Here is a 13,838-nt window from a genome sequence, read left to right as displayed (position 1 = left end):
CATGTTTGCAGCGACAGGAAAGGATGATGGAGGCTCTTAACGCAATTGCGAAGGAATTTTCATTAGGTCCCTTTTAAACTATCAAGACTTACTGCACTCAGGACTCATATTCTAAAACCGAGTTCCCACAACATAGAGGACACACTAATAAATTATATGAACACAAGCTGTTCTGTTATTTTCGTATTCTTTGTTGAGAGGCCCAGATTCAAAGATAGGGAATGGTTGAGGATTTGAACTAAAGACAACCTTCATCAGTCAGCCTGAATAGGTTTAGCCCGAGGTTGGTACAGGATCAAGATGAAGACATGCAGTAGAGCTGTGAGATGGTGATCTTTGGCACATATTTTCTGTGGTGGCCTGGGGTCTGTTTTCCTTGGACAGAGTCCGTATATACTGTATGTCTTTACTCTGCCCATTCGACGGTGCTGTTAATGTGAGCAGTCAAGCCAAGACACGTGCCGCTGTTTCCTTGCCCTTGGCCTTCAATTGACTAATGTTGATGGGGTCTGACCACCTCGCAATTCTCTCTCTCTCACACAGACATAGACATAGACATAGACATAGACATAGACACAGACACACACACACACGCGCGCACACACACACACACACACACACACACACACACACACACACACACACACACACACACACACACACACACACACACGACATGACTCAGACTGTGTTCTTTCTTTGGTGAGCTCACAGTGTCTAGACAAACACATGCAAATGTATACTGATGTCTAAGCCCACTCCCACACAATGCCAGGCATGTGAAAATACCTTTTAAATTCTGGCTCTGAGCCAGACTCAGCCTTAATAGTGGTTGCCAGGGTTGCCCCACAGAGGACTGTCCACTGGCAGGCACGCTGGCTGCAACACATGTGGCTGGCCGCCTCTGTTTATATGTCTGAACACCACCCAGGGCAGCATGCCTGCATCCCTCCTGTCTACTCAAAAGGGCACCGGCTGCCCTTGGAATAAACTATTAACACTTCCAAAAAATAATTTCACTCACTGCGTGCTCTCCCAATCGAAAATCCGGTCTACGCATACACACAGATGGCATTGTAACAATAGAGTAAAACATGGTAGTGGGAGTAGTTACACCTGTTGTTTCACTGTCAAACCAGCTCTGTAATCAGTTGAGGTTTGTCACCTTTATATGCAGATTTTATTAGAGCAGTGAGTGGGCTTGTCTGTACAAAAAAAGGTATTTGGGATTTTACAATTTTTAGTTAATTTTTCTACATTAGATTTGGTCTCTTATTTATTCATGTAAAGGTACACTGTTGACCACTATTGGTATCATAGAACAGGGCTGCACTATATAACGTTTCAGCATCGTTACCGTGATGTGAGCATGTATAAAAGTCACATCACAGGACGTGCAAGTCCATTAAGGCAAATGAACTCAAACATGTCATACTAAAATGTTTTCTCTGTTTCATACAAAAGGAAAACTTGCATAGTACTCCTTTAATGTGACTACAAGAGCAGTATCTACTCTGATTTAAGGGTGGTTGGATACAGAAAGTTTGTTGTTAGTCAGTGACATGCAGGGTTTATATGCACAGCGAACCCCAATCACAATCATTCTTGATCAGTTTATCAAAGGCTAGCCCTCGACCACAACCTGAAAAGGGTTGAAAGGAAGATTTGCTTGCAAAAATAGAGGCAATGCCAGTTGAATGGAATCATTCTGGCTTCTGAAAGAAAGAAAACAGACGAAAACAGGTATTCAAGTGATCTGTGTATCAGTATCAAATATCACGCAATTCTACTGTAGAGTGTTTTTAAGAGTGGAGTCTAGTCTGTTAGTATCGCTCATGCACGCAGGTGTGCAAGCAGGTGATGTGATTTTGACTCTTGACAGTGGTTCAATGCTGTTGCGCTTATCGACAGTTTGTAGTGGTAGCATGCCAAGAAATGTAGGAAGACAAAGGGAGGGAAGACAAACACTTGTAACAATATGAAACTGTGTTTTTTTCAAGGTTTAGCTCAGTATTACTGTTTCCTGCCTCAGCTGCAAGGAGAAAGCCTCTCTTCTCAATGAATACAATCTTAAGATGGATTTATACTCCCTCTGAACTACATGTCGGATGGTTGGATAGTGTCGGACATCTCCACCACGCACAGACAAATGCACGCATGCACACACAATGTTGTCATTTGTTACATGGTAACTATTTGTGGCATTTGTAATGTAAACAACTCGGGTGTCTTCCTTGAGAAATATGTGGTGTTATCCTGGTGTTTGAACAAAGTCACGTCTCCTTCCTCTCTATCATGGCTGACTTTTCGCTCTGTCGTCTACTGTGGCTGATGGTAAAAACTATAAACAAATTTGATGCATGTTTAAAGAAGTAGTGCTGAGAGACTATAAACTGACCCTTACTCTACTAAGCATATTAAGCAGTATGCAAGGTACAGGGGAGAGGAGAGGCAAAGGAGCATGGCTCAGCTTTGCAGTAAGTACAATGCTTTAAATGTATTGTCAGAAAAAAGCACTGTATTTTTTTCACCTGAATGTTTTCTCCCCCCACCTTAGGAGCAAACAACCTGGCCAGTGGCCCCCATGTAATTTATGTTTGAGACCCCTGCCCTAGCTATTCATTCCCAGCTGGCAGCTCATATCCACTTTATATCCACCTGTCATGGGAGGCTGGCTCGGTCTGTGCCCTGGAGTCATCTTCGGCCTCCAGTTTCCAGGGTCAAGTTGGCACAGCACTCTGTAATTCACATTCTGTATGGCTGATGTATGTTTTGGCAGGAGCACAGTACTGCAGGCATGGTCGCTAAGAGCGTTATAACAGAGAAATTATACAGTTAGCAAGCCAGCTAGAGAGAGCGGGAGATGTTGAACAGCCTATAAATTTATTTTGTCACCAGCAATGCCGCTGTTGTACTTTATGATTATGAGTGTGGTTAAACTGCACATTGCTAAATGATTGATGACTTTAGCATAAAAAGAGGGAGCATTAGATGAAACAACCACCTTCATTGCAAGTGTTATAATCACTGTCCCTAATGACTCTCTATGCTCTGTTTAAAGTGTTAGACTATTGAATTTTCATGGCATGGGATTTTACAATAGTTTAGAGCAGATTTTACTCCGTTTTGACTCTTTGTTTCTTTGACTTTGTACCTTTACTCAGAGGCAACAAAATTGGTTTTAGGGGAGAAAAAGTGCACTGGTGCAACATAAACTATTTAGTTATACCATTATTATTGAATTCTAATGCACCCAAAAAATAAATTTGATATGATGTTTCATTTCTTATGCCTTATCTTGGACTGTAAATAGTTATTTTCTGCCTTAAACCTTGTTCCTTTTCATTATTTTGTGTGTGTTTTGTTTGATGGACAGGTTTGGCTTCTATTCCCCTTTTTATCGCCAATGATAAGTTTTCAGCATCAGATGTGACAGTGTTCCTGCCATCTGTGCTGCTCTAAGTGCTCAAGGCTTTCAGGACTATTGGATGTTGGGTTTGGGGTTGATGAAAGAGTGCAAACATTTTCCTATGATATAGATTCCTTTGAAGGCTTCACTTATAATCTGAACCTTTGGTTCCACTCGGAATTAAATATTTTCCCACTCACAAGATGTGTGAAGAAAGAGCACACTTTAGTGCAATCGTATGCTGCCACACAGCTGTCAGGCCATAAGTGATCTTTGAAGTCTAGATTATGGTGGTGTTGGTTGGACTGCAAGTAAAATAAAACTGAGAGTGAGCTAAAACGTTTTAACAGTATGAGGTAATGCAGTACTGTGCTGTGGTTTTATGTAACTGACATACATTAAAGTAAAATATCTAAGTTTTATTTATGACAGCTGACATTAGACATTTTTATAATTGTTTTTTTTTTTATTTACTTTACAAATCAATGTATTTTGTTATTTGTGTTGTATTGCTTAATTCTTGTAGGTGGTCTTTTCTAAATGAGGTCATACATAAATCAAATGGTAACCATAGTTGTGGAAAGCAAAACAACAACCAACAAAGCAGCCTGTGATGTAATGAAGTATGGTCACATTGTTGTGTCCTTATGTGAACTGTGTCCTTAAGGAGTTATTTTTGTTCGTCAAGACTCTGTGGCAGGAGATTACTCACTGAATAACTAGGATGTGAAATTCTACCATTTACCGTTGATTTTGTGTTCACTGGTGTCCGTGCATAGGCTTTTACTTTTCACACAAACACATGTAACCCTTCCTCTAACTCTGATGTCAGATGCTAGATTCCACGTGTGTTGCATCACAGTCTTGCATTGATGATTGATAGAGGATGAAAGATGAGAGTAGTGTTACTAATATCATCCATGTGATAGTTACCACTGGGGGATTTAGAAAAGAGCAAGAGAGGAATAGATGCAAAGATTAGGATTAGGCCTGTGCATAAAAAGAAAAGCAGGCAAGACACAGAGCTGTAATTTTAATATGGTGCCAAAGCCTAATTATTTAAGCTAAAGTTTGGGTTGATTAGTTTTAGCCAACAACAATACCCACATTACATAAGTTGCAGTATGCTGTCAAGGTGAGGAAAGGGTTTCCTCGTTTTGTCCTTGTGAAAGCTTAAAAGCTTTGCGTTATTTACATAACCTCGTATCTCTGATTAGCACCTCCTGTGCGACATCATCAGGAGCTCCTATCACACTCTGCCAGAAAGGATTGGCTTCACTTAAACACATGAATATCAGAGTGCGCCAGTATGAATTGAAGGAATATACCACACAGATCAGTCAAAAGACCAAAAAATGACTGACCACTCCTATAATAATAATTTGTATAGTATTTTTCTTTGCCCTGACAGCAAAGGCCATGTCTCCTTTGGCTTTCAACCTAGACTTTACAATGGCCAGAAACGCACTACCAGGGTGTCTCAAACTGCATCCTGGCTCATAGGGGTGAAATAGAAATATAGGGAGGGGTCAGCCCATGTCTGGCCTTAAAAGCAATTAAAAGCATCTTAAGATCAATCCCAAAATAAATGGGCAGAAAATGCAAGGATGATAGAACGCATTTTGTGGACTGAGTTAGGAGCCAAGCTGCAGTATTTTGAACCAACTCTAGGAGGTGGATTGATTTCTGACTGAGACAGGTATAGAGGGAGGAGCAGGAGTCCAGGTGGGAGGAAATAAAAGCATGGATGACTTTCTCCAGATCTGTGGCTGAAATAAAAGACTAAACCTTGGCTACATTTCTCAAATGTTAAAAACATGACTGAACAACTTCCCTCTACCTGGTGTTCAAAACACAAGTCCTGATCAGAAATTACACCAAGATATTTTTGGCTGAGGACTTTACCATGATTTGCTAGATCTTATGAGACTGAAATCCTCAGAGGAAGTTGTTAGAGGTCAGGTCATAGAAAATTGAATAAACCAGACACAGAGGAGGATCAGCTTAGACATGGCGATGCTTACACAGACCCACACATATCAGATATGTATGCACAAATTCAAGGTCTCTTTTTATTATTCAGCCAAGAGTTACAGTCATGCAAAACAGTTGATGGGAAAATTGAAACAGAGACCACTGGTCTACACTGTCCTTGAATCAGATGTAGTTTTACTTAGATGAACTTAAAGTCAACTAGAAGTTCCTGGCTCAAAACCAAAACCTGCATGCTGTTGAACACCTGTTGCATGTGAAGGTAATTACTATCAGATTTCGTGTGTAGCTGTTCCTGTCTGTGTTAAAACATACTAATTAATGTTAGTAGTTTTTGTGTGTTTTGTTTTCGAGCAGGAAAAGCATTTGGTTTATTTATCTAGATTTCATAATGTAATAGGGATTGAGACTGTGTGAGTGTGTGTGAGTGTGTGTGTGTGTGTGTGTGTGTGTGTGTGTGTGTGGTGTGTGTGTGTGTGTGTGTGTGTGTGTGTGTGTGTGTGTGTGTGTGTGTACTATCACAGGAGTTTCATAGCATGTCCTACTTTGTGTATCCAAAATATGGTTGTAAGAATCCTCAATAGTTGTTGGTCTTACTGTGAATCCAATACTCCTCCTGCTGGTGATACTCCATCCCTGCATTTTGTCTTGTCTAAGCTATGAGCATTATTGACAAAAGGTTAAATATCCTAACAAACATAAGAGCAAGAAGTGCCAAACAACAGCTACCAAAAGTAAAAATGTTAAGACAATGGCCTGTATGGGCTGGATAAGCGTTGGAAAAGTGTTGGAAGCCAGCTGAATTTGTAACCAGAGGCTGATACTCTGCGCTCCCTTTACTCCAGTCATTCCACCATAGCCCGCTTGTTAATTTTGTGCATGCATCCTAAGGTCCCCATTGATTTAACAATAACACATGCTCAAATTGCGGTTTAAAAGAAGCTGAAGGCCTCCAAAACCAATAACTGCTACACCCACTCACCCACCCACACCCCTCCCAAGATCAGCCAATAGTTCATGTCTTGAGATGAGTTATTGATTGTTGAAACAAGCGTATAGCATTTTGTTTTGTTTTTTATTTTTATAGAAGCACCAATGTAACAACAAAAATACTACACAGTATCTTTGGGAGAGGAGGGGGCGTCCATTCCTGTATAAAACAGGACATGTTGGGTTTACAGGAGGATAAAAGGTGTAATTGGTTTGTCTTATTCCTCTGTACAGGCCAAAGTGGTATCTAGAATCAGACTAATAGTGTAAACTGCTGCGGTGATTGAGAGCTTTTCTGAGGTCACGGCCAACAATGTTTTCAGCAGATGTGTGGGCACGTCGCCAGTTTATGTAAGCGAGCACATCACCCTTAAAAACTAAGACCCAAATCTGTGTGCCTTTTGTGTGAAACCGAAAACATGCAACTGTTCAATCTTGGAACTAGTCAGTAGATCCTCATTACATCCAGTCTCTGCAATTGACCATCCATTAAAAGCAGTCACCTCTATTGATCAGCCATTAAAGATGACCAGGCAGCCCCATTTCCCTGCATGTGACTCCTCTCCACAGCCTTTGACTTTCATTGATCTCTGGTTATCTGAGCCGTAAAATCATTGCCTTGGATGTCTTTGAAAGGATACACTTTTCGTCCTCTAGCCTCCACCATCTGGCTCAACTGTGGCATGGAGAGTATTGGGGATAAGGTTTAGGGGAGTTGAAGATACTGACTGTCTCATCAGTCTTCTTTTAAGCTCTGGCATGTTTTGTTCTGGCATTGTGTGGGTCCACTTAGAGGGAATGACCACAGCAAATAAACAAGTTATACTGAGTGTAACATCACTATCCTGACATCCTCAGGTTGTGAGTGGTCACTGAATTGTCTGATGAGTATGAAAATGAAGTGAATATTCTGCTATGGTCATCGCAGTCAGTATATCTCAACCAGACTGACATTATAGACAGCACTACTGTCATTATAATATAATTATCTAGCCAAGCATTTTGGTTTAATTTCACCAGGTTTTGATCTGTCTCAAAATGTCTGCCTCCCCTCACAGCAGTAGAGAGAAAAGAAATGTCCTCCCAACATTAAAAAGTTATATTTAAAAAGTCCTTTAACAATATACAGTACATGAGTGCAGATAGAGTGTTCATTAAACTTTTAATTCTACCACATTAAATATTCCATTGTGATGTGGGTCAACCAACCCTTTACTGGCCATCTGCTTTCCTCTACATAGCAATTTCATGCATAAATGTTAAAGGCAGTATTGTGGCAAATGGGGAAACAAAGCCTCTGATGCTTTACAACCTTTGTCATTCTAAATTGTTGACACATATCTATGCACACAATGAATTATCCACATGGCCGATTTCCCCACGTAACGCCAAATGAAAAAAATGCTGAATCAGCAACCCATCACCCTCAGAGTAATGCTGAGTGGTTCCTTGACCAGTGTGTTAGGGTTTCCTTTGTCGCACTGGTGAGATTGGAAATGTGTTTCAAGCCTAACGCCGGCGTGGCTGCCCTGTCAGCACCTTCCAGTCCTCTGAAGGTTTGGTATTTCACAGCTTATTGAGCACAGAACAGCAGAGGCAGGTGATTGCATTTTGTGTTGTCAATTCAAGCACATATGAATTGTGCCTGTGGATGAGGTGAATCACATTAAAGGTGAATTAATTGTAACTGTCATGTTTCATACTTAAATACTTAAAGATCAATAGCATGCTATTTTAAAGCACCTTTTTCTTTAGTGAATACAACTAAACAAAGCCAGATACAGCCAGTACCAGTCCCAATAGGGGGGGGGGGGACTTACCTGGTGTAGCACAGGTGGACTGCTCACTTGACTCTTCTTTGATAATGGTCCGTTCGTGAAATCCTCCTCACCTCTGTAATTAATCCTACTTCTTTCTGTCCTCTTCTCCTTGATCTTTGGCACCTGTTTATCCTCACTTTCCTTCCAACAGTCCAGAATAAAAAACGAGAAAGGGATGAGCAGAGGAAAGAGAGAGAGTGAGTGGTGGTGAATGGTTGGCTTGACCCATCAATATTGGGGGTGGTCTTTCGGCAGAAGGGGTGTACGCCCGGACAGATGACTGTAACAAATAAGGATGAAGGTCTTGGAGTGAGGGATGAAGTGGAAAAGGGGAGTGGTCGTTGGTGATAGAAAGAAAAAGACCTGTGAGGGAGAATGTGAGAGCAAGAGTGGACAAAGATCCCCCATCTGTCATACTGTCTTGTCTCTAATGGCCTCAAGGAAGAAGAGACAACAGTTGAAGGGTGTGATAATAAGGATTGGATGAATCGATTGTGAGATGGGAAATCAGAGGACAAGGCAGAAAATCTGAGGTCAGGTGTTGGATGTTGTGTTCAAGTGTTTGTCATTGTTACACAGAGCTCTCCCAGACTAAATAGCTTCTTCTTTTTGTTGTTGCTTTAAGTATTGCTTTAGTTTAATAAACACTAGGAATGCTGCTTTATGCTGCATGTGTTTACATGGAGTGTTGCATGGCTATATACATGAAGCATGGTTAGCCCCACTGTCAGTGTTGTATTCACATTGTTTTAAAGTAGCTTAAAAGCTACTTTTGCAGTATTTGGAGCTGTTCTCGTTAACAAGTAAAACTACATGCAATACAACTGATTGATTGATAATTAATATTGGAATTTATTTAAATGTAACCGCTAGTGATGGTGGCTTGCAGCCATTTTGCCAACAGTTTGATTAGACGTCTGTGCTTCTTTTCACGGAGTGGGCGATATCGTTGCCAACTAACAATTATTTTCATTCTGTCGGTTATTTTGTCGATTAATCGACAAAAACAATTTTGTCTATAAAACAACATAAATTTGTCAAAAATGTCCGTCACATTGTCCAATAGTCAACAGTTTACTGTTCTTTGATATTGAGGATTCACAGCACTACAAAGTAAAAGTACCAGTAATTTAAAAGTGCATATCCAGCAAGGACACTGCAATAAAAGCTGCAGAGTTCTTTCTGGCATCTGTTTTTAAAGCTAAAATATTTTGAACAAGCATGCGGATATACCAAGGGGTCTGAGCATGACATCATAGCATGAGACAAGAGGTATGCACTGAGAAGTGGTAGCAACAGAGAGGCTAAATATAACCAGATGCTTTGTTTGAGGTCTGCTTCATTGTTTTTATCTCAAGTTGCGTTTGTGTGTTTCTGCTTTTCTGTACTGATCGAAATGTGTACTGGAGAAACAGTCAGAGGCGTAATGTACAAATGCCAAACCTCTGGTACAGGGGTTAAACTGTGGAAACAGATTCTTATGCCATAAGTTTGTATTTCATGAGAAGTGTCTGTTTCCAAGATGGCATCATGGCTAGTCATGTCTGTTCATAGGAAAATCTGATTTCAGCTGATAGAAAATATATTCTTTGCTCTGAGTTGCCTCATCTTGACAGTTTCCTCATCTTGCACTACTCCCAGTTGCAAATTAACCCCATAAATCCAGATACATGAAGGACATTTCTCCCTCTTTTTTCTCTTATTTTCCAGATGCATGTGAGTCAGAGGAGGAGACAGAACAAGAGAAACAGCCAACAGAAAAAACAAAGACGGAGACTAAACCAGAGAAGAGGAAGAGGATAACAGAGAAAACAGTTAAAGCCAAGAAGAAAAAGAGTGAACAGGTATTTCTGTCGTACCTGCTTATCCAGTAGGCTTTTGTTGTCTATTTACAGTATCTACTGTTTTTTATTTGTATTTTACCATTGCATCTCTACTGCAATTGAATTAACTTTGACCATCCCCACAGTGTACAGTGTATAAAACATGCCCAGGCAACACACCTGCAGTCATCAATGTGGTCGCAACCACATGCTTGACGTTTGTGTAGTGTATGTGCAAAAGCCAAGGGCGGGTGCTCAGTGCTCACACAGCAACAATATCATCATAGCTAAACCTCCCAAATCTCAGCCTGAGGAAGAATCACAAAGCCCATACTTAAGCAGTTATTGTAAACCAAAGCTGACATTCCTTGCACTTTCTCATAAATAGTGGAGTATTGTATGTATGACCTGTGAACAAGTAGCCACTTTTTGCAATAAACTCAACAGAGTGGTATCTTGTGACTTCTTTGTATTATATTTTGTTGTAATTTCGTATTACATGTACATTGTCAATTTTATCATTTGTTAGTTTGAACTACTTTTTCTAAGTAGGTCTAGTTACCTTAACTACATTGCTGCCTAGGATAGCTTTGCTGTAGCTCAGCTTCTACCAGTGTAAAGTAGTTTCTCAAAACACTGCCCACAAATAGATGAACAACAGGCTCAGACACTGATTTACTGAGTAATCTCACTTGCAGTTTGAAGCTTTTTCATTTACTAATTTATTTGACATCAGATGGAAAAAGGTTCTACGGTGTTTCAACTATACTTTTATTCAGAAAACATATTTTTTACAAACCACTACTGAAATAAACAGGAGTTATGTTGTTCGATCGAACACATTTCAGAAAATGCATCAAATTAAGAATGCCAAAAACTACTTTATAATTTTGTGCAACATGAAGGATAGGAAAATGAACTGGTGTTAAATATATGAATGTCATGCATTTGAATTGTGTGTGTTTTTTGTGGTGAATCATTTGGTGTGGCATCCTGATGGATTTTGCATGCTTTGTAATACAATATTGGATGGAATGAATTAAGAGATTTGAAATACATCTAATGTATTATGTGGAAATAAAATTCTTACCTCTGAGAATTAAAATGCATTAAAGCACTGATTTATATTTGTAATATATAAGTACTTTGCCTGAATTGTGTGTTCTGCCTGTCCTCTTTTCTCAGACCGAGTGTGTAACTGCTCAAAAGAAAGAGACTGAGGATGAAAAGTCAACTAAACCCAAAAAAAAGAGGAAGGTGAGTTTGGCGACACCTGCTGTTGCAGAGAGAGACAAGAATTATTGCTTGAACTGTTGCTCAAAGCAGCGGCAGTCACTGGGCTTTGTCTCTGAATGGTTCATCAATATATTTTGTTTTCCAGAAAAAGAAGACAATTACAGAGGTCTTGGCCACATCTGAACCAAAACCGGGCTGTCCGGCTGACCTGCAGAACCTGGTCACACAGTACTTCTCAGACAAGCGCTCTGTGATCGAGCAGGAGGAGCTGAAATTGCAGGGTGAGTCAGGGCAGCTCCCCTTTAACTTGAAAGTTCAGTCAATATCTGCTGATCTGTTGATTCACCAAGGTCACCGTCTGCCCCCCTGCCTCTTCCAGACTCCTGTTTCCTGTCCAGTAATGACCTGACACACAGCCTCTCCTCTTATCTGAAACAGGGTGAGTGATGTTTCTTGACTTAGTTTGAATGAATCCTCTTATCATTCGTTACTTCTAAACATGTGTGTTTCTTTTTCCTGTTCCCCTTAGTTTGTCCCAAGTGGGCAAAGATTCAAAAGCAGCATACAGGAAAGAGTTCGGTGGTTCTGCTTATCGTCTGTAGCTCTGCTCTCCGAGCCATCGAGCTCATCAAGTAAGTGACACCAGTGGTGTTTGTTAAATTTTGTATGTTACAACTTCTTAATTAGACTTACATGAGAACTGTTTGTTCTTGTCACTCTCAGGCAGCTGACCACGTTCAAGGGTGAAGCCAAAGCAGTAAAGCTATTTGCGAAACACATCAAGGTAATCTAGAGGACAGTTAGTCACCATGATGCGTGTGGCTTGTATGCAATGACTAGTTTCATCAGAACAGTTCTCTTTGTGTGTGTCTTTCAATCGTTACAGATAGAGGAGCAGGTGAAGCTGTTGCAGAAAGGCGTCACCCACATTGGAGTGGGGACTCCGGGCAGGATCAGTGCTCTTATTGAAAAAGGTAAGTGTGGACAGGATAGTCTCACTGTTTAACTTCAATGCTTTAAAGCTTTCCTAATCTGTGGAAATTCTTTTTATTTTTTTCCCAGAGGGTTTGAACTTGCAGGCACTGAAGTACGTGGTTCTGGACTGGAACTGGAGGGACCAGAAGCTCAGAAGGATGGTAGACATTCCTGAGGTGAGCTACTGCCCCCTGCTGGACTGAAAAGATAATGACCAAACAAATCACACAACTTTTATGAAGTATTTGACAGTATCTAAATATATTTAAAGTCTTCCTACACTCAAAAATGTGTTTTTATTAGTATTACCATACGTATATGTTTGACCTTTACTGTGCAGAATATCTTAAAGTTTGTTTTCACATCTGCCGAAGGGGAAAAGTTTAATTGTGCTCACCTTTTAAAACTGAGTTTAAGGCATGTACATACAAGTAAAGATGAAACGATTAGTCAGTTATTAGTTGCTTGGCTGAAAATGAATGGATTGTGGATTGTAAATTGAACAAAAGAACCTATGGGAAGATGTAACCTTGTGTGCTAGGAAATTGTGATTGACATTTTATTGATTAAATGATTAATCAAGAATGAAAATAGTTTTTAGTTGCAGAGCTACATGCAGGTGTAGAGACAATGACTTGTTTTTTTAATCTATGTAGGAGGAGAAATCTTGTGTTCAGAGGTTGAACTTTTAAAATAAAAAACATTTGCATATTCATAGACTCTCAATTTTTCAATTACCGAGAAGGTGTGATTTAACAAGGTAACTGAACTTTATTCAAAGCGGAGTATTTTATATGCCTTAAAACATGGCTGGAGAGGATCTTCAAGTTTTCTTCCTAGCGACTGTATGTTACACATCATGTATGACTGTGTCTTTCAGATCAAACTGGACTTTATGAAGCTGCTGGAGAACGGTATCTTGAATGGCTGTAAAGACGACAAAGTCAAAATTGGACTCTTTTAAGTGTATGTTGTAAACCTGCTGATAATCCACATGAAGACCTGATATCCCGACAACATGCCGAGCGGCCTCATCCTGTTTGTTTTCCCTTTGTGTCGGCGTGAAACCTCTGCTGTGCTTTTACTATTTTCAGAGGCCGTGTCAAATATGTGGTGCTGTTTGTTCACTCTTGTTGTCCAACACAATGTCTCAGTGTGATGGATTGAATAAATGGACTCAGAATGAAACGGCATCCTTCTGTTTGTTTACTCTTGACCTTGGGAAGTCCCTCCTACTGCCAAAGTGAGATCATGTGTTTACTTGCCCACTAGGAAGCCCCATTTATCGTAACATCCTTTGATAAAGTGTTTTAAAGCAGCACAAAGGCCAAGAACCAACATATTATGTCCCTCAGCAAATTACAATAAAGATATAAAATACTCTACTTAGTCATTTTGATGTAAATAAACAGAAACCTGTGGGTTTGTAGGAAGGAAGAAGCAAAGAAGAACAAAAAGTTATCAAACAAAACAATATGGAAGTAACAGAAAACAGAAAGAGGTAGTTAGTAGAAGATTGTGGTTAATAAGTAACAGGCCACAACGGTCTCCCCCGCCCTGCAAGGCCTGCTGGGAAAATCTCTTGGCAAGCAG

General features: G+C 40.1%; 1 protein-coding gene across 1 annotated transcript in view; it reads left to right on the top strand.

The window, feature by feature from the left end:
* Positions 1–13,433, top strand: part of cmss1 (cms1 ribosomal small subunit homolog) — a 33,991-nt gene extending 20,558 nt beyond the window's left edge. Inside the window, exons 2-10 of the mRNA XM_056389827.1 lie at positions 9,922–10,055; positions 11,220–11,291; positions 11,416–11,551; positions 11,650–11,709; positions 11,800–11,902; positions 11,994–12,054; positions 12,157–12,244; positions 12,333–12,421; positions 13,126–13,433. Coding sequence (XP_056245802.1) covers positions 9,922–10,055; positions 11,220–11,291; positions 11,416–11,551; positions 11,650–11,709; positions 11,800–11,902; positions 11,994–12,054; positions 12,157–12,244; positions 12,333–12,421; positions 13,126–13,209 — 827 coding nt within the window. The 3' untranslated portion in view covers positions 13,210–13,433. The remainder of the gene's footprint in view (positions 1–9,921; positions 10,056–11,219; positions 11,292–11,415; positions 11,552–11,649; positions 11,710–11,799; positions 11,903–11,993; positions 12,055–12,156; positions 12,245–12,332; positions 12,422–13,125) is intronic.
* The last annotated feature ends 405 nt before the right edge of the window (positions 13,434–13,838 follow it).

This window comes from Seriola aureovittata, chromosome 11, assembly GCF_021018895.1.
Source record: "Seriola aureovittata isolate HTS-2021-v1 ecotype China chromosome 11, ASM2101889v1, whole genome shotgun sequence".
Classification (NCBI taxonomy): Eukaryota; Metazoa; Chordata; class Actinopteri; order Carangiformes; family Carangidae; genus Seriola; species Seriola aureovittata.
This window is presented reverse-complemented; position numbering and strand designations above follow the sequence as displayed.